This window comes from Fusarium verticillioides, chromosome 1 (genome assembly GCF_000149555.1).
Source record: "Fusarium verticillioides 7600 chromosome 1, whole genome shotgun sequence".
NCBI lineage: Eukaryota > Fungi > Ascomycota > Sordariomycetes > Hypocreales > Nectriaceae > Fusarium > Fusarium verticillioides.
In genome coordinates, this window is record NC_031675.1 from 5,590,849 (window position 1) to 5,611,665 (window position 20,817).

At 48.2% G+C, this 20,817-nt stretch overlaps 10 protein-coding genes across 11 annotated transcripts; 4 read left to right on the plus strand and 6 right to left on the minus strand.

Annotated features, from left to right (window-relative positions):
* Positions 1-492: 492 nt before the first annotated feature.
* Positions 493-2,634, plus strand: FVEG_00242 (hypothetical protein; the record flags this gene model as incomplete). Its single annotated transcript, XM_018886673.1, has 1 exon — positions 493-2,634. The coding sequence occupies one exon, from the start codon at positions 493-495 to the stop codon at positions 2,590-2,592; it is 2,100 nt and encodes a 699-aa protein (XP_018742272.1). The 3' UTR covers positions 2,593-2,634.
* On the minus strand, positions 2,559-3,318 carry FVEG_00241 (hypothetical protein). Its single transcript, XM_018886672.1, has 3 exons — positions 3,052-3,318; positions 2,768-3,002; positions 2,559-2,719 (listed from the first exon to the last, which is right to left on the minus strand). Exons 1-3 carry the CDS (start codon positions 3,193-3,195, stop codon positions 2,688-2,690), a joined length of 411 nt encoding a protein of 136 aa, XP_018742271.1. The 5' UTR covers positions 3,196-3,318; the 3' UTR covers positions 2,559-2,687.
* Positions 3,319-3,814: 496 nt separating this feature from the next.
* FVEG_00240 (hypothetical protein) lies at positions 3,815-6,410 on the plus strand. Of its 2 annotated transcripts, XM_018886670.1 has the most exons (4): positions 3,815-4,269; positions 4,318-4,345; positions 4,392-4,850; positions 4,900-6,410. In XM_018886670.1, the coding sequence occupies exons 1-4, from the start codon at positions 3,914-3,916 to the stop codon at positions 6,127-6,129; spliced, it is 2,073 nt and encodes a 690-aa protein (XP_018742269.1). In that variant the 5' UTR covers positions 3,815-3,913; the 3' UTR covers positions 6,130-6,410. The 2 variants fall into 2 exon arrangements, with proteins under 2 accessions (XP_018742269.1, XP_018742270.1); XM_018886671.1 differs by having other exon boundaries at positions 3,815-4,345.
* Positions 6,411-6,433: 23 nt separating this feature from the next.
* FVEG_00239 (hypothetical protein) lies at positions 6,434-7,969 on the minus strand (the record flags this gene model as incomplete). Its single annotated transcript, XM_018886669.1, has 1 exon — positions 6,434-7,969. One exon carries the CDS (start codon positions 7,967-7,969, stop codon positions 6,434-6,436), a length of 1,536 nt encoding a protein of 511 aa, XP_018742268.1.
* Positions 7,970-8,073: 104 nt separating this feature from the next.
* FVEG_14613 (hypothetical protein) lies at positions 8,074-8,516 on the minus strand (the record flags this gene model as incomplete). Its single annotated transcript, XM_018903547.1, has 2 exons — positions 8,074-8,385; positions 8,436-8,516. 2 exons carry the CDS (start codon positions 8,514-8,516, stop codon positions 8,074-8,076), a joined length of 393 nt encoding a protein of 130 aa, XP_018742267.1.
* A 1,252-nt stretch (positions 8,517-9,768) lies between these two features.
* FVEG_00238 (hypothetical protein) lies at positions 9,769-13,260 on the plus strand. Its single transcript, XM_018886668.1, has 3 exons — positions 9,769-10,857; positions 10,909-10,984; positions 11,034-13,260. Exons 1-3 carry the CDS (start codon positions 9,846-9,848, stop codon positions 13,171-13,173), a joined length of 3,228 nt encoding a protein of 1,075 aa, XP_018742266.1. The 5' UTR covers positions 9,769-9,845; the 3' UTR covers positions 13,174-13,260.
* On the minus strand, positions 13,258-14,214 carry FVEG_00237 (hypothetical protein; the record flags this gene model as incomplete). Its single annotated transcript, XM_018886667.1, has 2 exons — positions 13,258-13,849; positions 13,895-14,214. The coding sequence occupies 2 exons, from the start codon at positions 14,212-14,214 to the stop codon at positions 13,258-13,260; spliced, it is 912 nt and encodes a 303-aa protein (XP_018742265.1).
* Positions 14,215-16,426: 2,212 nt separating this feature from the next.
* On the minus strand, positions 16,427-16,681 carry FVEG_14612 (hypothetical protein; the record flags this gene model as incomplete). Its single annotated transcript, XM_018903546.1, has 1 exon — positions 16,427-16,681. The coding sequence occupies one exon, from the start codon at positions 16,679-16,681 to the stop codon at positions 16,427-16,429; it is 255 nt and encodes an 84-aa protein (XP_018742264.1).
* Positions 16,682-16,937: 256 nt separating this feature from the next.
* On the plus strand, positions 16,938-19,126 carry FVEG_00236 (hypothetical protein; the record flags this gene model as incomplete). The annotated part of the gene is made up of 2 exons (XM_018886666.1): positions 16,938-18,536; positions 18,590-19,126. 2 exons carry the CDS (start codon positions 16,938-16,940, stop codon positions 19,079-19,081), a joined length of 2,091 nt encoding a protein of 696 aa, XP_018742263.1. The 3' UTR covers positions 19,082-19,126.
* A 182-nt stretch (positions 19,127-19,308) lies between these two features.
* On the minus strand, positions 19,309-20,697 carry FVEG_00235 (hypothetical protein; the record flags this gene model as incomplete). Its single annotated transcript, XM_018886665.1, has 4 exons — positions 19,309-19,934; positions 19,979-20,099; positions 20,150-20,442; positions 20,493-20,697. 4 exons carry the CDS (start codon positions 20,695-20,697, stop codon positions 19,309-19,311), a joined length of 1,245 nt encoding a protein of 414 aa, XP_018742262.1.
* Between the last annotated feature and the right edge of the window lie 120 nt (positions 20,698-20,817).

Sequence of the window (20,817 nt, forward strand, 5' to 3'; positions counted from 1 at the left end):
AGCCAATCAATTTTGGCAGCTCGCTTGGCGCTGTAACGCCAAAGAGACGAATGTGACTCTCGTAAGCCTGAATAAGCTAAGGAAAAAATTGCAAAACGTCTCGATGTTGCATAGAGAATCTGTCCATCCACTTTCACTATCTCCCCTCAGGTGTCATAAGGTATTGCCTACTATGATTGGGCCGCTTACCTACCACTAAGCCCGGCCAAGCTACTATAGTAGACTACCTTATCGTAAGTCAGTCCATGGGTTTTTTCGCATTCCTCGAGGAAGATACGATGGGAGCGATTGGCTCGAGGTGCTCAACAATTGACCGACTATTTCCTGATCCAATTATAGTTAACTGGACGTTAGAATGCAGGGGATGTCAAAAAGGCCCCTGGTCGCCTTATAAGGCTGCTAGCGCCTCTTCCTCTTATCCTCGAGATCGAGACTCTTTTAACCCCTCTTCTGTGCCCCTCTGATCTACGTTTTACAACAAGAGTCATAATTATGGCGCAATGTTATTCAGATGAGCTCGATACCGAGTCATTTCGCCTGGCGATTATCTCATCGGGCATTCACCCAGATACAGAGTCTCAAATCCCTAGTGTCACTCTCACGAAACACGACCTCCACGGTGCTGCAAACCTCGCCTACAATGCGCTGTCTTACACCTGGGGCTCACCGCGAGACAGCCCCCCACTCACCGATAAGGTCAGCAGCACAACAATACTTCTGAATGGGCTACCATTCGACGTCCAGGCGAACCTTTATGATGCTCTTGCTGGATTGCAGGTCTCATGCTCAGAGACCCCCATCTGGATAGATGCGCTGTGTATCAACCAGTCCAACTCCAACGAGCGATCCCCGCAGGTCTCGGTCATGAATCAGATATACGGAAAAGCAAACCGCGTGATTGTCTGGCTTGGAAAGACCTTTCCCGAGCTAGAGATCGGACTCAGAGCAGTTGAGAGACTTGGTGCTGCGTCGGTTCCCGAGACGCTTCGGATGATTCGAACGCAGACCTGGGATTTCAGCTCTGATTTGTCAACTATGCCGGAGCGCTATGGCATGGATCCTGTGACTGAAGAAGAAGCAATTGGTTTGGTCGCGCTTTACATGAGTAATTGGTTTACCCGGATCTGGATCATACAGGAAGTTTCCCTCACCAGCGACGTGGTCATTCTGTGTAACGGTAGATTCACGGTCTTTGACTACGTGGGTTACACAGCGGCGTTTCTACACTACAGCGGATTCTTCCAATCTGTAGTGGACCTTTTTCCTAAAGACAGGCCTGGTATTTATCTTCGAGGCGGGATCAACATCTTTCATGCAGAGAGAATCCAATTACTTCGCGAGTGGTGCAAAGGCAAGCAGAGTGCGTGGACCGGTGTCCTTGCTATGATTGATCTGGAGGCTGGCCTCGCAAAGCATCATTCAAAGCCCTCGGCGATGGTTCCCCTGCGCGTGCTATTTTCAACCTTTGGAATGAAGTCGACAGATCCTCGGGATTCTATCTACGGGTGGAATGGTATCTTGAAGCACATGGCAGCTCAAGAGGGGGTGTCTCTGCCGTCGGTGTTCGAGCCAGATTACGATATGGATATCAAAGACTTGCTGCGAAACGTCGCCTGCAACATCATCGAGACGACTGATTCTCTTGTCTATCTGAGCCTCGTCAAGGACCCCAGCATGCGAGGAACTCCAGGCCTTCCATCTTGGGTTCCTGACTATCCACCGGTTCTATACAACAGCGTCCATGGGCCAAACTTTAGATCTATTGGAACTGTCAATTCTTCGAAACATGTTCCCCACTCCCCCAATCAATATCCATTCACCATTACTGGAAAGGTCCTTAACGTCTTTGGCTTTCGTCTCGGCACAGTGCAGAAAATTGGCGAAGCTTTTCTTGAATGCCTTCAAGGTCGTCTTAGGATGCTTGGTGACATTCTTCTTAGTATGGATGAGACCTATACATATACAAACCAACCGGCAGATGAGGTTCTTTGGAGAACTCTGATCTGGGATACCGATTTCACAAATAGGCCATCGAAGCTCATCCGACTGGAGGACTTTCAGAGGGCCGTTGCACATAATTACGTACGTGCGCTACAGTATGTGTTCAAAGAAGCAAAGTCAGCCTCTGCCGGCCATGCTCTGGTCCTCCGAGCAATTAGCAGCATGACTTACCTGGACGAAATAGCTGCCAAATTCCCTAACAGTATATTTCCAAGCACAAAGCTCATCAAATCCCTTTGTGCCAGCTTGGATACTATACCTCAAGACACTGATGGCTGTGATACGAAAGAGTTACAGAAGCTTATGGAACCACTGTCGAAGCATGCCATGCCGCCTGGTAATATCATGGCGTCGACGTGGATTTATCGCAGGGCATTCCTTACTGATTCGGGGTATTTAGGCATGGGACATGAATCGACTCAAGCCGGGGATGAGGTTTGGATCATCTCTGGGTCTCCTGCTCCGCTGGTTATGAGAAAATCAGGGGAGGGAAATGAGTATTGTCTCATTGGAGAATCATACGTGCACGGCGCTATGCAGGGAGAGGCTGTTACTGATGAAGTTACTTGGGAAAAGATTAAGATAGTCTGAGACATCACAGGACATAGAGAGCTAAAGCACAGTTCTATCTCGTTCTTGAAACTCCTCTCCTAGTGCATCCCGACAGACGATTCTAACGAAGTAGTTTACTCCTTGATCTCATTCTTGTGAAAGATATCTGTGCAACTGTCAGTATCCCCGCTCTACACAGAAATCATCGACTTACCTGGTACTTCTGGCATCCAGCTCTCTCTATACTTGCAGAAGAACTCTCCCTTGGGAGGGAACTTGTCGGGCTCATCGAAGGTTCCCCACATAATGTATCGAAACTTGTCCGCAGCTAGTTCACCATATTCACAGATGAAAGCGCCGCAATTGTCACAAAACTCTCGAACTACACCATTCTCCTGCTTGAAAATCTTGGGTTTGCCTTGGTTGTAGGTGAAACCATCAAGTGCGACCTTAATACTATCAGTTATTGGTTTCTTGACTCAAGAGAAGTTGATATACCTTCGTGGTAAGACCGAAGTTAGTCCCAAATGCTCTTTTGCAACTTCCACAGTGGCATAGTGATGTTCGTGCGTCATCGGGTGAGCTTAGTGAGACGCTGTATCGGAGGTTGCCACAAACGCATTTTCCTGTATAGCTGGGCATGGTGGCTGATGTAGTAGGTAGATAAGTCCAATTGATTGACGAATCAGAGATGAAGCGTAACTGGAAAAGCTAGAGGAGATAGTGATAAATTTAACTATCAAGGTGTTTGTTATGTAGTTGACATAGAAATAGTCTTTGCCTTCGTTGGGTCACTCAGCGTGCATTGTCGTCTTGACGTCAGACTTGGTATGACGCTGATAAACGTATGTCTTACGTTGATCAGACACCAATCCCATTTTGGTTCCCCAAACTCCTGCCAAAACAACCCTATGCTCGTCAATATCACAGGCATCTCCTATTGATTCAATCTAGCCAGAATGTCCATGTCAATAGAAGCATACCGGGTAAGCATTCAAGTTGGTCTCAGAGCCAACACCACCACGACTAAGCATCTAGCGAGCAGTAATACGGCTCAATATTATGCCCTTCGTAATTGATATCGTTCTTTGAATTGCCCAATCGACTGTAATAATAAGGAAGTGATAGGAAAATTGGTAGTCGGACAATAGCAAAGACCGAGATAACCTCACGGGTCAGCAAGTAAGCACAAAAGTGGAGACATCTCGGGATTTAGAAAAGCCCGACACATTCCTTTGATACGAAAAGTCTCGACGCCCAACTCGACACCTGCATATTAAATCCACCTCCCTCTCCCAAAGGGAATCCGACTTTTATACGAAAAACATATTCCTCGGGGTTCCAAAGTCCCGAAGTCACCATGTCCACCCCAGACTCATCCAAGCCCAAGCCCCACCGGGTCCTCGCTTGCGTTCTCTGCCAACAGCGCAAAGTGAAATGCGACCGGACGTTTCCCTGCTCAAACTGTGTCAAACATGGCGCTCAGTGCGTTCCAGCTATTCAGCCCCGACAACGAAGACGACGATTTCCGGAGCGTGAGTTGCTGGATAGGTTGAGGAGGTATGAGGCGTTGATGAAGCAGAATAACGTCAAGTTTGATCCGCTACATGAAGATAATGGGACTGACAAGAGCTCGCCGAATGACTACCACTCTGACAGGGATCAGGGTGATGAGGATGATTCCCAGGTTAGATCTGAGGGTGTAGCTGAGGTCAAGTGAGTTGAGGTATTGTTAACCCGGCGAGGTTGAGCTGACGAGTACAGAAACATTTGGCATGCAATGCGCCAAGGGGTAACTATCCCTACCTGCAATTCAAGATAAGGCTGACATGAAATAGTATCAAGATCCTAACGACAGGTTCTTCGAAACAGCATTCAGTCACGCCCAAGATCAATCCTTCAACAATGATGAACACATGCTTTTCGGCTCCCGCCAAACAGCCGTCGAGCTCTATACTCTCCACCCAGAACCCGCTCAACTCTTTAGGCTTTGGCAGGTATACCTTGACAATGTCAACCCTCTCCTAAAAGTCACGCATACACCGACTCTGCAGGGTCGTATCGTCGAAGCTGCGTCAAATCTCAAAGAAATTCCTTCCACTCTTGAAGCTCTCATGTTTGGTATCTACTGTATGGCTATACTAAGTCTTACTGCCGAAGAGTGTGAGACCATGTTTAAGCAGACTAAGGACGAACTCTCGACGAGATTTCAGTTTGGCTGTCAGCAGGCATTGTTGAACAGTAATTTCCTCCGTACCGGTAGTCGAGAGTGCTTGACTGCATTATTCCTCTATCTCGTAAACCACCCGCTTGAACCACCTCTCAGCACCTCGCTAACTATTCTAGGTGTCTGTCCGCTCAGCTAGCCACCCAAAATCCATCTCAGCCATGCTCGCCGTCGCAATGCGCATCGCTCAACGAATGGGTCTCCAGAGCGAAAACGTCAACGCCAGAAGCAGCGTTCTCGAAGCAGAAATGCGCCGCAGACTCTGGTGGTCCCTTGTACTCTTTGATTCCCGAGTTAGCGCCCTGGGAGATCACAAACCGACGAGCCTAGCCCCAGGGTGGGATTGCGCTTTGCCCATGAACGTCAGCGATTCTGAACTTCGCGAGGAAACAAAGAACCCGCCAAAGGTCCAAGAGCAAGCTACCGAGGCTATTTTCGCTGTTGTGAGAAGTGAGATTGGAGAATATACTAGAAACAGTCCGTTTTATATCGCGTTTACGAATCCGTTGATGAAGCCGTTGGCAAAGAAGCTGCCTGAAGGTGGAGATGTTGCTTTGGAGAGAATGATAGAGGAGAAGTATCTCAAGTTCTGCGATTCTGATAACCGTCTTCACTACATGACCATTTGGACAGCGAGGGCTAGTATCGCAACATGCCGACTCATGAACGACTTCCTTGTCTATCTCGAAACTTCAGCTACATACAACCAAGCGAATCACGAAGCGGCAGTCTCCTACGCCATCGATTGGCTAGAATGCGATGCGAAACTCTCAAGTTCACCTCTAACTAAAGGCTTCCGATGGTTTCTACAGCTTTATTTTCCGTTTCCGGCCTATATACGAATTATCCAGCACTTGAAGACCCAGCCATTTAGCAGCATTGCAGAAAGGGGGTGGAAAGTCATGAAGGATAATTATGAAGCTCGGCATGAAGGAGCAGATGTCGACAGATGGCATCCCATCTTCAAACCGTTTGCGAATATTGTTCTATACGCCTGGGATACGGTCAAGAAAGCTTATGGTCAAGCTGAAAGGGAGATTGAAACACCAGAACTGGTGGACTTTATCAATAGAAAGACAGCGGATATGTCTTTGGATGGAAACGAACCACCTGATTCACAACCCCAGGGGAGTGCTGGGATGGAAATGGACGGTGTTCAGCTTCAGATGCCGTTTGGTTTTGGCGACCCGGGTGCATTTTTCAACCTGGGTGCACAGCCTGGCTTTGACCCCGTCAGTTCGGCACCGTATATGGCGGGCGGTGCGCCGTTGACGGTGAATATGAACCAGCTTAACTGGAGTTCGATGAACTGGGGGATGGCTGGTATGGGCGACAATGGAAACTGGTAAAGGTTTGGAGAGGTTTATGAGTAATTCACCATGCATGAGAGGATACGAACGATGAAAGCTGGTAGATGTGTCGTAAATGAGATATTTAGTTATGTAGTAGGAAAACAGAGAGACACATAGGAGAGAGTTCAAGCAGCCTTTGGTTCTCAACTACAAGGGCAGCCTAGGATGGCTTGTGGGAAGACGATTGAGTTACGCAGCCCATATGGAATTAGATAGGAAGGTGCCGGAGCGCCTTGAAATGTAAGAATATGGTACCTGTTTCTAGAAGCATCGCTGTGTTTTGATATGGTACTTGAATCCATTACAGGTCGAAGAGCACTGTCCACGCTTCTTCTTGCCCATCTTCCCTCTCTACATTCTCTCCAACATCTCCAGTCGCCTGCCCTATTGCCATCCTCTCACCGTGGCTTCCATATGGTCGATTAGGAAAGGGATCTGCGCAACCAAGGTGAGCAATGATTGTGGGAAACGATCTCAAATTCTTTTCAACCAACAGGAGCCCTGTGATCCTGCGAGCGGCAAGACCAACCAGAAGTACGATCAATGTGAGATTGATGTCGGCTATCCCATAAGCCATCGAAAAGCCGAGTAGAGTTGAGATGATAAACATGACTGCTACATGAACCCAGACGGCCATCTGGAGATTGGGTGCGTTGGTCAAATCGTCCCCCGTCAACCAATCGTAAAGCTCCGGGTATCCAATATCCTTGGATCTCTTGTTGAGGATCTCTTGGACGGCTTGTATACTAGCAATTTCCCTCTCTGCCCGAATGTTTTGTCTCTGCACCGGAGAATGACCCCTTGAGTGCGATGGGGTGTTCGTAGTAACAGATATCTCCAGGTTCGCCTGATCAACATGGGCTGCCTCCAGTGATTTGAGCTTCTTCTTATAGTCTGCCCCAATTGTCAGATACGACCCAAGGATAGAATAACAAGTAGACTTGCCGGCGTGGCTCTCCATAGCTGCAAATATTGGGAGTGCCAACAGAGTTAGCGGCACAACTTGGCCGAATCCCATTTTGTTGGGATTGCCTGACAGGCCCGTTGTTACAGCGCGCGAAGTGAAAATGGTCACAATCCCGTAAACATTACCTGACCAGAGCCAACATAACCACCAGGCGAAGGACCCGCGGCACTGGTGGAATGCCCATGTTTCTGATGTCAATCCGACAAGGAGTCTAAGCTTTCTTGTTGACATTGTCTTCGAGGTTAGGATCGTGAAAGCTTTGAGTTTCAGCCATCTGTTCAGGAGTTGCTCCCGTTTGGACTCTTTAATTTCTGCCAATAGCTCTTTGAGTTTAATCTTTGCGACCTTTGGCTTAAATAGCACGGACTTTTTATGTTGATAGTCCGCCTCGTTATCTGTCGTCATCTCCATGTTGCTACCCGAGATCAACTGTATCATGAAAACTATGGCCTGACTTTCGAGTTCTATATCGCCATGCTCCTGATGGTTCTCTGGAATAGCTTGATCTTCTAACCTAGCAAGCGTTTGAAGTTCGATACCCTCATTGTCTGTGGGCTGCTGAATCTCGGATTCTGGTCGAGCTCGTTGTGCAACAGGAGATTCACCCATAGAATCAGAACTAGGTCTACTAGACTTGTTATCGACGGGTTGCCCGCGATACAGAAGCTCAACAATCTCGTACTTGCCATAAAGTACTGCTAGTGGAACAAAGGCCCCCATGATAAAACCGATGTAATTCGTTTGTCCCATCTCGTCACTTACCCGATAGTCCAAAAGGGTGCAAGTAAAGTACACGTGGGTCTTCATATCCCAGGTATACGATAGTCGCACAACAAGAAGGAAGACGAGCATTCCTGAGCCGGTGACCATGGCGAGGACACGAATAAGCTTGGCGGAGATGTGTTCTTTGATGCGGTCTATATAGAACGGGAAACTACCTAAGTGAACGGTTGATGCGAGACATCCTAAGGCGATCACAATATAGTGATGTCGGCGTGAATAATAAGGGCTGCAATAAGGATCGAGGCCTGAGAGACAAGTATTTGATTACTTATAGCAATAATGAAAGACATGAAGGCATGAGTTCGCTCGGTTCTGCTTTCGACAACCTTTGTGCGTTTGGTCTTGGGGAACTTGGCCCTCAGTCGGCGGTAAGTCCGACGCGCCCCAGCCGCGATTACGGCGTCTCCAGAGTTGAGAAGACACTCAGGTACTGAAAGCGTAAGGAAAGCGAGAACTAGAGTAGCTATTGCTATCAACGATGTGATGAGGAAAGCGGCTAGTACCTGATTCCGGTTAGTTGGCGCATCTGCTGAATGACTGGGGATTCACTTACTCCTGGCCCAGCGATGTCGGCGTCAAATTCCACCTCTTTATCAGAAACAAGGCTTCTAAGCCTTGACTCAGAACAGTCCATTCTCAGAGGATTGCACTTGAATATGCCTAGGCCAATCTTTGGTGCTCGAGCAGTACACGTACAGAAGTTAAGCAGAGACAAGATTGAAGAGAGGAACATAAGGCGCAACGACAATAGAAATAGTTCAATGAAAATTTCTCAGCTTCAATGCTCGATTCTATAAATAAATAAATGCTTCAAGTGATTGGGCCTTTCAATGGCCATTTTTCAGCCACAAGCCTCATATCGGGTTACACCAACAATCAATGATCCCTGATTGGACTTGAGGGTTGAAAAGCTGACAAAAGTCTAAATGACAGCGCTAAACAGATATTGAGAGTGAATACTGAGCAGCCTCTATGTCCTGATCTAAATGCGGCTTCTCCTTTAGGGCAGTTGTAATATATTAAACTTCAAAGAATAGAGTTAAACTCCAGATACGGTTCAATATAACATATAATTCCCATAACGAATACTACCATCCAAACCCCTCAATACTTCAGTTCAAAATTTAAAATGCACTTCATAAACAGTGATATATATGCGACTTACAATTCTACTAAAAGCAAATGCCGGTATGATGAAGTGGGCCACTACACCCACTTGTCCGTTTGGATAGCTTCAAAACACGGCCAAGACGTAATGATCTGCACTCTCCCCTTTGAGTCGGCTCCTGTGAATACCGACGTGACGGTCTGTCTCCATCTCGGCTGTTGTGTAGCACCGATACCCCGATTTGGCGCTGAAGATCTACACGGAGAAGGGTCCGAGCGAGATGAAATTCAAGGAAACTGACTAGACTGAGAACACATCAAGACCGACACAATAAGTGGGAATTATGGAGCCTTCACCTTTTTGACAGCCTAATATCTGTCAAAAGTACGTATTTAGTGACGAAACATAGCGGGAATAACACGGTCAAAGAGTCTCGTTATCTCGTTGAGGGATATACAAAACTGATATCTATCGGTATGCAGCCTTTCTCGTACAATTCTCGGAGAAAATGGCCTAAACAGTCACCCTTGTACGGCTGGATCGGCACTTCAGTTGGCTAAATGGAGATCCCCAATCTCCGTGTGGCAGTAAATGCCGTCCGTGGAAAATCCGCGCGAGTTGGATGCCGCTATTTTAGCCACCATTCACGGCCCGACACACTAAGGAGCGGAATTGAGGCTATGAAAGACGTATATCCGTACGAGAAATATTCCTCCGATATTTATATCCAGACGTCGTGCCTTTACGGAACCAGAAAATCAGTCTACACATAGAATATCAAGCAACCGACCACAACAACACTGTGACATAATTACTATCAACTCTTCTTCCCTTTTATCATTAATATTATTCAAAATGGCTATGCGAGCTGATATCGAACATTATGATGCACCCGTTTCGGGAGGTACTTCAAACCAAACTAATAATTCCATTGAGAAAGGCCATATCAACGGCGAGTCGGACGTCAAACATCATGTATTGATCGACCTCATCCACGAGATTGCCACAAACGATCCTGATCGAGTCTTTACCTACACTCCATCATCCTCTGATACTCAAGATGGCTGGAAGCCAGTAACCCACCTCCACCTCGCCAACGCTGTCGATTACCTCGCCCACGACATCTCCAAAACCGTTGCCAAATCCTCAGACGACGAGGTTCCTACAGTCGCATACATCGGCCCCAATGACTTTCGATACACGGCCATTTTACTTGCTTGCGTCAAAGCAGGTTGCAAGGCCCTCTTCATCTCTCCACGAAACACCCCCGCTGTTCAGATCTCCCTTTTCGAAGTTACGGATTGTCGATACCTCTATACAACCGAGTCGTTTAAATCAGTTATGCAGCCCTGCTTCGACCAACGAGCAATGGAAGTTTCTATGATAGAGAGTATCGATCATCTACTGTCGGCAACTCCCATGCCGTTTCCCTACAGCAGAACTATCGAACAGGCCCGATGGGATCCCCTTGTTGTTCTTCACACAAGCGGTTCAACTGGAGTCCCCAAGCCCGTCTTCCTGAAACAAGGTATTCTGTACGCCTTGGAAGATTGTCTTGCCCTACCCAAGTTCCATGGTTCTCCCTATCCCTTCAATGAATGGGCCGAACGGGCGAGCAAGATCTTCGTGGGGATGCCCATGTATCATGCTGCAGGAACGTATCTCCCTCTATCCTTCATATACACTGGTCTTTCCGCGGTTATGCCGTTTCCCAATCAACCTTTGAACGTTGATACAGCTATGGACTACTTGAAACACAGTGGTGCTGATGGTGCAATGCTGCCCCCTTCCGTTGTCGATGAGCTGGCAGCTACTGAAGAGGGTACCGAGGCTTTGGCCAAGCTCAAACTCGTCATTACTGGCGGAGGTAAGTCAGTACAGTCTCTTGCACCCGTGCATGTTGCTGACCTTTCTATAGGGAGCCTGTCATCCGAGGCCGGGAACATGCTGGCGGATAGGGGTGTCGTCTTGAGGAATGTCATTTCGTCAACTGAGTAAGCATCTTCTTTAACTCCAATCTGCGCAGAGACTAACGAGGCAAAGACTGTTTCCTTTAGCACCTTTTAGTCCGCAAGACCCCAAGCTGTGGCGATACTTCATCTTTAACTCTGAAGTCATGGGTATTGACTGGCAACACCGAGACTCCAACGAATACGAGCTTGTCATCCGGCGCAAAGCATCGGATCCCGGCAGCCAAGGCTGTTTCTACAATTTCCCTGAATTATCCGAATGGCGTACCAATGACATCTTTGAACCTCACCCAACGCTCAAGGATCACTGGCTATACAAAGGTCGGGCTGACAATATCATTGTTTTCTCAAATGGTGAGAAGCTCAACCCTCTGACCATCGAAGGCATCATCTCGGACCATCCTCTTGTCAAGTCAGCACTTGTCGTTGGCCAGGGAATGTTTCAGGCAGCTCTCATCATCGAGCCCATCGCGGAAGCCCAACCAAAAGACGACACTGAGGCGAAGGCTCTGCTCGATAAGATCTGGCCCACGATCGAGAAAGCCAATGCTGAGACCGTTGCTCATGGACGAATTGCTGCCAATTTTGTCGCTTTGACGGACCCGGCTTTGCCCTTCCCTCGCGCTGACAAGGGGACTGTGCAGCGTGGTAAGGCTGTCAACCTGTACGCTAACTTCATTTCGGCTTTGTACGAGAAGGCTGAGATGCTTGGAGATGGTCCATCTATCACCCTTGACTTGAGTGGCGACGACACTTTGACTGGCTCTATCATCAGTCTTTTTGCTACCAAGCTTGGAGTTGAGAAGCTCGAACCAGATACGGACTTCTTCTCCGTCGGTGTTGACTCTTTGCAAGTCATGACTGCGACCAATTTGCTGCGGGGCGCTTTGCACAGAGCTGGCGTCGAGACGTCGACAATCACTCCTCGAGTCATCTATCGCAACCCTACGGCAAAGGTGCTGGCTGCGTATATCCAGTCCTTGCGAAGTGGAGCCAGCGACGACGATGAAGAGACGCAGGAGATCAATCAGATCAAGGCACAGGTCGCAAAGTACACCAGGAACCTCCCAGCTCCTAGGACTGGAAAGCAGGCGCCTCTGGACGACGGTCAAACAGTCATCGTCACGGGTACAACAGGTTCTTTGGGAGCTTACATGCTTGACCAGCTCTGCCGTTTAGAGTCTGTCAAGAAGATAATTGCTCTCAACAGGAGTGACGATGGCGGCGTATCTCGACAGCCTTCGATCAACGAGTTCCGTGGCTTGACAACAGATTTCTCCAAAGTCGAGTTTCTCCACGCTGACCTATCGCTTCCCGATCTTGGCTTGGGCCAGTCCAAGTACGATTCTCTTCTTGCCGACGTCGATCGTGTTATTCACAACGCTTGGCCTGTGAACTTCAAGTTCACCATGTCTTCGTTTGAGAGTCACGTTCGAGGTGTACGACATCTCGTCGATTTCTCTTCTGCAGCTTCCAAGAACGTACCTATCATCTTCATTTCGTCCATTGGCACTGCCGATAGATGGTCTTCACCTGAAGCTGTACCTGAGGAGGCGTTGCAAGATCTGTCCTTGCCTAGTATGGCCTATGGACGATCCAAACTCGCTGCTAGTCTCATACTCGACGCAGCTGGGGAGGAGTCTCGTATCCCGGCCGTTTCGGTGAGAGTTGGCCAGATTGCGGGTTCGAGAGGAGAGAAGGGCCTGTGGAACCGTCAAGAGCTGATTCCAAGCATGATCGCTAGCTCAGTCTATCTTGGAGTCCTGCCTGACCATCTCGGCGGACAGCAGGAGATTGCCTGGACGCCCATTGAGGACATTGCAGGACTTATTCTCGACGTTGCGGGCATCACGGTTCAGAAGTCTATCTCTGAGATCTCTGGATACTTCCATGGCGTCAACCCTGCTACTACCACTTGGTCTGACATCGCTCCGGCAGTGAAAGGCTATTACGGTGACAGCATGAAGTTGGTGAGTGTTGCAGAATGGGTTGATAAGTTGGAAGCTAGCTCGAAAGAGGAGAATGTGGACTTTGATAAGAATCCTGGCGTCAAGCTTCTGGATTCTTATCGTGGATTATTCGCTGGAGGCAAGGAGGCTCAGCCGGTTAAGTACAGTATGAAGAGGACCACGAGCCATAGTCCAACGATGAGAGAGCTTGGACCGATTACACCGGAACTCATGAGGAACTGGTGTCGCCAATGGGGATTTTAGTTGCTGGATGGTAGCATTCCTCGGAAGACACTCATAACCTAGCTAGTCTATCATTTTTACAATATATTTCGCTGTTCCTTTCCTCTATTTCCAAGCTTCCCAGACGTCCCTAACAGTAACAGGCTTGATATTTGGAAACTTGCCTACCAAATCATCAATTCCCTGTATATCATTTGAACCCGTAGCCATTCCGATACCCGACAAGGCCAGCATCGCCTTCATACCACCATGCATCTCCTCTGGCAACGCCTTCTTCATACTCGGCGTCAGATCATTCTCACCATTCTTCATCTGCTCCACAGAGAAATATTTAACGTCAAACTTGACGCCCTTGACCTCCTCAGCCAGCTTAACCGCTGCGTTGAGAGTCATACGATTTGTGACGATAGCGTATCTGCGCTTCCAATTCGTAATTTTAAGAAGGGCAACGGTATACTTTGCTGCGTCCGTAGAGTGAGTAAAGACAACTGGGGTATTTCCGTCTCCGGGAATTACTGCTGCGTTGTTTTCAGGGTCGATGATTATGTTTGCTGCGCGGATATAGGTGGGTATACGTGGAGCGGCCCAGTAGTCTAGGAACAGACCAATTGAGACGAGTGAGAACTCGAGGTTGGTCTTTTCAAGGACTTCTACTGCTTTCAGCTTCCATTGGTAGGAAGGGACATGGGCGATGTTGCTAGTAAGTCGTTAGCGATGTCGAAAAAGTAAAGACGCTACGTACTCTTTGGTGTAGACCATACCAAATTCACTCGGCAAGAATCGCTTAGTGCATTTCGATCGGTCCGCCGCTTCGATGAGATTCAGCTGAGCTTGTCCGCTATCATCACTATCGATCGGAAGCATTGATATAACCGTGTCAACCTGCTCAGATTCAAGAAGCGAGGTCAAAGCATCGATATTAGAGTAGTCGACAGCTCGTGTTTCAGGTCCAGTAGCCTTTCGCGATAGGACGATGTAGTCGTGAGTCTTGGCTGCCTCGAGGGCATCGACCATTGTACGGCCCAAACCGGACGAACCACCAGCGACAGCGACTTTGTCCATAATAACGTATTTCGATTAATGTGATATTTCTTATGAGCAAGTAGGCATGCCGTGCATGGGGGATAAACTTTATATGCAAGGCTGTAGCGGAGCTGAACTTGCGGAGCGGAGTTTCGGTCACGGAATTAAAATTTGCAGCCCGCCCTGCATTAGTTGAAGTATGAATGGGCTACTAGACCCTTATTTCCGTATTATTATTCATATTTGACTAGACGCTGGGATATTATCAAGATTTCGAGCGAGCGGTTTGCTGATCACAGGTAAAGCACACCGTGGTCTTCAGTGCTTATACGCGGGGGGACGTGATAAAGTTCATCTCGGGCAGAAATTAAATTAGACTACGTTGATGAAGCCGCAGATATTAACTAAGCCTTTGCATGGATACCAATCGCACAGGTAATGCGGGTAGACTACACTATTGCATATCTGCAGGTAGTCCCTCTATCGAGTCGGAAAACAACTTGACCCAGGTTAACTTCGATAGACTTCCTGCCACCAATTTGGCTTTGTCAGAGTCACCAGACAGCAAAGCTTCTAAACTTACTCTCGGAATGCCTTTGGTCCTGAGGCTTCGGCATTAAGCTCTCTGCGCTGAGTTTAGCTTCCATCCACAATCCTGACGACGAATAAAAAGTCTGGCTGAGAACTTAGATATCATACCAAGGTTCCGGACCAACTGATGTAGTATAAAGTTCACAAAAAGTAAACCTTAGTTATGACTCTATGACCGGGCTTTATATAATATGGTGTCTCCGATCTCTTTCCTTAGTCAACTGAGGCTGATCATATCAGCATTATTTCTGCCAGTCCAGAACAGGTTAACCTCTGTACATCACCTTTCGTCACATCAATCTCTTCAACCACGTATACAACCCACCTTTCACCACAAGCAATCTCACGATGTTCTTGTCCATAATACCTCGCCTGCTGAGCAAAGCTCCATGTGCGATTCTGCTAAGGCAACAAGCCAACCGACTTCAGAGCGGAACATTGCCCACATACAGATTGCGACAGACACAGCGATATCATTCGCAACGCAGACCAAATCATGACGATGAAAGCCGTGAAGAACAAATTTCGGGGTTCTATGACCGGGTGGTAAGCCACTTCAAGAGGAACGAGCGTAAGTCAAGCAAAATCTTAGAAACATTATGCAGCTAACGGTTGCTAGCGAGATATGAAAACTTCTTCATATGCACATCAGTACTTTTTGCGATTTGGCAATTTATATATGGTCCTGAGCCTCCCAAACCTAAGGATTCATGCCCAAAGAGTGACATGGCTACTTTTGGATATGTCAACCAGATTCCTGGATTCTGGTAGTTACGAGATGGGTGAGCCTTAAGAATCCATATATAGCACTTGGCTATTCACTGTCTCCTCTCTTGATATTTCCATGCAGCATTTTCGACAATGGTATACTCGAAGCACATTTCTCTTAAAGGCTTACCAAGTTACGAGTATATCTCTCTAGGAAGATAGTGGATAGACAAACCGTCATGTCTAAGGATTGGTGCTCTACATAAATCTCCAATCTTCCTCTCTTACATACTACCAAACCAGTCACCACGAACGTGAACATGTTCTCGCTTGTAGTGAAAATTGATGTGTTCTCCGCAAGGCTGGAAGCTTAGCCTCTAACCTCATGCATCCCATCAATGCAGGAACTGAATTACCAGACAACAACTGTTCCACTTCTTTTCTTCCAATGTTCGTTTACGCTTACGTTTCTTTCTTACTCATCCACAGCGTTACATCAGTGTCACGTCGCCCCCAGTCACGCCAAGAGAATATACTTGGCACAAAACATGACTGCCCACACCATCGGCCAACTGACCTTCCCTTCCAGAAAAGATGATCTAGGGTTACGATACGATGAACACGAAGCATCAGGAACAAATCTTCCTGTATTTGGCCCCCAAGGGTACTAATTGTTTGGTGAGTGATCATTTTGGCCGCGTTCAACCAGCAGACTTCTATCTGATTAGCATCTTGGCAGTGACCGATATGTCGTAATCCATTTTTTAAGTATAAACGGGCAGCTTATCTGTGTTTGCTATCAGCCAAGAAACAGCCAAGACACCTTAATCCAAAACCCCAACATGGTCTGAATCTCCAAAAGCCAAGACCTATCTACTCTGATCCCAAGAACAGGGGGCGACTCGGATACCAACGGCAACGGGGAAACGGAAATGACCCCAAGACGCTACATTCACAACACCAAGGCGCTACTGTTGACACTGACAAAAGCACCTGCTGAATACAGAGTCCCTCGATAAGCACTACCCCAGATAACAGCATTGGCATTCCCTTGGCGAGTCCTTTGATCCTCAGGGTCTGGCACGTGAGGCGTGGAATGTTGGTTCTTTCTGGCCTTCCTGTTATGTCGCTTGGCGGGAGATATCACGAGATGGGGTATCGCATTGGCACGCGCCGTGGATTGGAGATGCACTTGCTTGGCGGTCATATAAAGTGGTTCACCTGTGCCAAGGTCGAGGGCAATTGGTCTGAGGCCTAAAAGCTGAGATATCTTGGCTGCCCCAGGGAAATCCAATTATGAACGTGTTGTTAATCGCACGCGTCTCGGCGAGATATTGGGTCTGGGGTATATATCGAGGGGATGCGATCCACCTTGTGGAGAGGTCGATCACATTTGTCTTCTCACTTATACCTCATTTTCTCATTCTTCTTAGTGAATAGTTCGTTGTTGTGAATCGTTCATCATGGCTGTCGCCGAAAAGGGCCAGAAGCCAGGCATGGCCAAGAGAATCTTTCTCATGCTCGCACCAGACTCAGCAAAGGACGATGACGGTCGCGATAACTTCAACTCGCGCTCGCAATTCGTCCTCTGCGCCATGGGCGGTGCGGTCGGTCTAGGAAATCTGCTGCGTTTCCCCTCTGTCGTCTTCAATAACTACGGTTTGCAGTTCTTCATCCCCTACGCCGTCGCGCTCTTCCTCATCGGTATCCCCATCCTCATCCTCGAGATCACCCTCGGCCAGGCCTATCGGGGCGGTTGTGTCATCGCCTGGAACAATGTGAACCATCGCGCTAAGGGTATTGGACTGAGCATGGTTTTCAACGGCTTTAGTGTCGTTGGGTACTACGTCCCTATTCTAGCGTGGGCTATGACCTATTTCAGGATGTCGTTCCAGAGTCCGCTGCCTTGGGCTGGTCAGGATACTACGGACTTCTTTAATGATGAGGTTGTTCGCAACATTCCTGCTACGGGTGGTGCCGATGACGGCGGGGGTCTGAAGCATTATCCCGGCCGTGGCATCGTCGGCGAGACATTTGGTTGGTGTATCATGATCTGGTTCGTCGTGTGGATGTGTACCTTTAAGGGCGTCGGCCTCACCGGCCGTGTCATCTACATCACAATGGCCCTTCCCCTCATTATGATTGGTATTCTCGCCATTCGATCCCTCTCTCTTCCCAACGCCTCCGATGGCTTTAGACTCTATGTTGGCACATGGCGAAGCGAGTCACTCGAGGGTCCTCGTGTATGGCAAGATGCCTTTGGACAGATGTTCTTCTCCATTGGTGTTGGTTTCGGCTACTTTACCTCATATGCCTCTTACAACAACAAGTTTGCCAATGCTGTTCAAGATGCCTTCATCATCGCTCTCAGCAACTCTGCTATCGAGATCATATCAGCCTTGGCTGTCATGGGCGTTGTCGGCTTCCTCGGCATTAACCCCGGTGAGGTCGACCCTCTGTCCACCTTCAGCTCTGGCTTCTTCTACTACCCTCAAGCCTTGGCCGAGATGCCCGGATCCAACTTCTTCTCCGCCTTGTTCTTCATCACGCTGGTTCTTCTTGGACTTACCTGTGTGTTTGCCCTCGCCGAGGTTCTGGTCACTCTTCTCTGCGATACCAATATGGGCCAGCGCATTCCTCGCTGGGTCATCTCTACCTCTGTCATTGTCCTTGGTGCGCTTACTTCACTCATCTACAGCAGTGAGTTCGGTTTCAGTGTCCTCGATGCCGTTGATGCTTTCGTCAACGATGTCGCTCTTTTCATCACTGTCTTCTCCGAGACTTACATGGCTTGTACGCTCTACCGATGGAAGGACCCTGTTGATCAGATTGGTGCTATCAGCTACTTCGTCTTCAACGGTGGCTATATCGTCTCGATTTTCCTGGGTCTCCTGATTGGTCACCTCGTAAGCGCCCCAGCCGGAGCTGGCGTTGGTTTTGGCGTCTTCATCGGCTGCTGCATCTTCACTGCCTTCTTTGGCAAGACCCCATCGATCCCTGCTCCCCGATTCTGGGGAAACAATGCTATACTCAGCCGTTTCTGGTACGCGGCCTTCTACTCGGTACGTATCTCCCCAGCCTTAGCCACCTGATTGACCCTAACCTCATGTATCAGGGCAACCAACTCCGTCGCGATCTCAACAATGCCATCCTCGGCGGTCATTCCAATTGGAAGATCCCAGTTGTATGGCCATTTTGTCTCAAATACATCACCGGTCCCGCCGTGGCTCTCGTGTTCTCCTTTGCCTACCCCAAGTTCCTCAACAACTACTCTGATGATCCTCCTTTCATCTACAGCTTCGTTCTCATGCACATGGTTGTCATCTTCATCATTGGTGCATTCCTTGCCCCTCGCTTCCTCAACGTTCTCATCCCATCTCACCGCCTGGATCGTGGTGATGGAAAGTATGATGTTGCTCCTCAGATGACCATTGACAACCGCCCCATTGTTGACAACGGTGGGCTTGAGGGTGGCCACAATGACATTGATGCTGCTCAGCATAGCGCTAGTGCTGATGGAAACAGCATGGAGGCTGCCGATAAGGGTGTCTTCCAACCGAAGGAGGGAACCGCGAGGTTTGAGACTCCTGTTGAGCCACGCCAGTAGACTGCCATTCTCTATTTTACCCTTGACATAAACCATCAGTGTGGGGCTCTGTATGATTAAAGGTCTATGACATAGGTTCTCTCGTTGATAGTGACTAGTTACTTTCACACACGTCATTAAATAACTTTCACTTCGTTCCTATCCTCTAAATCTGCTGTCCCTCCGTGACCAAACAGAACTGCTGTAATCTTTCTAGATCTGATAAGATCTTATAGGCGTCTCGTCCCCTATTCCTTAAGGTATAGACCCTCATCTGGTGGGGGTACCCCATACCAGTCAAGCCCAAGCTTATCCTCAGGATCAGGATCTTCCATCTGATAATACCCATCATATCTCCACCACCTCCGATCCTTAAACACATCCTCCACCGGGAGCAATCCCTCGGTTTTCATCAGATCTCTCACTTTCTCGACGCTTGCCCAGACTCTAAGAATATTCTCGCCAATCACCTTGGCCAACTGCTCTTCACTTGCTCCACGATCAAGGATAGCCTTCAAAAGATGAGGATAGCATTTTACATCCTCAAGGCCGGGGATGACGCTAGCAATACCATCGAAATCAGATCCAAGACCAACGTGATCCCAGCCAATGCCGTTGGCGATGTAAAAGAGATGATCGACCACCATTTCCATCTTGGCATCGCATCGGCGCGTTGTGACATGCTCCGGGACGAAGGTGACCATGACGATACCACCATTGGCGGGTACTTTATCGAGGATATGATCAGGAACATTTCTAGGGCAGTCGAATACTCCCTTTGCGTTGGAGTGAGAGAACATGACGGGAGCTCTGGAAAGATTGAGAACTTGTTTCGCGCAGTCTTCCGACACGTGAGAAAGATCAATAATCATGCCTAGAAAGTTAGTTCAGCCCTAGAATAATGTGAAAGCGGCGTACCGAGTCTATTCATCTCCTTGACAGCAGCCCTTCCTAGGTCGGATAGCCCACCATGAACTGGTCCGATCTTTGAAGTAGAGCTATCTGCAAAGGCATTGTTGCAAACGTGAGTGAGAGTGCACTATTGAACTCAGTATGAAGTCTCAAACCAATGAGGTCTATTTTACATACATATCTCACCCCGAGCCTGTAGAAAGCTCTAATAATACCGATGCTATTTCCTGCCATATGAAGCCCCTCAATGCCAATAGAGCAGGCAATCTTACCACTGGCATAGACACCCTTGACTTCCGAAGGACCACTAATAAGTTGGAATGTCTCTGGATAAGACTCGACCAGGCGAAGGGTTAGATCGATTTGCTCAATGGCATCTCGAGCCATGTCTGAATACTCCGGTGTGGTGAAGTTCTCTGCTGATCTGAGACAAGGGACACAGACGGACCAGAATTGGCCACCCACGGCTCCTAGAAAAATGTCAGCATCCAGTTGAGAATAGAGGCAGATATAGACGAACCTTGCTTGAGACGAGGAATATCTGTCATTCCACGCTCGAACCCATTTTCTAGATCGAATTTCTCGTTATTGTGTATCTTGCCGTGGAAGCAAGCTCTGGGCTGCTGAGGTAAATCATTATGGCCGTCTATAAGAGGGGTCGTGGCCAGAACTCGTTTGACTCTCTCGTCGATAGGGAGCAGCTGGTATGGATGCTTGGATGTCATTCTGTGACTGTACTATGAGAAACCGAAGTGCTCTATTTTGTATAATCAGTTTCTTAATCCTCTTTGTCAGTCGACATTCGACAACTTTATCCCGTCTCGGGAAACAGGATAAGTAGGTTT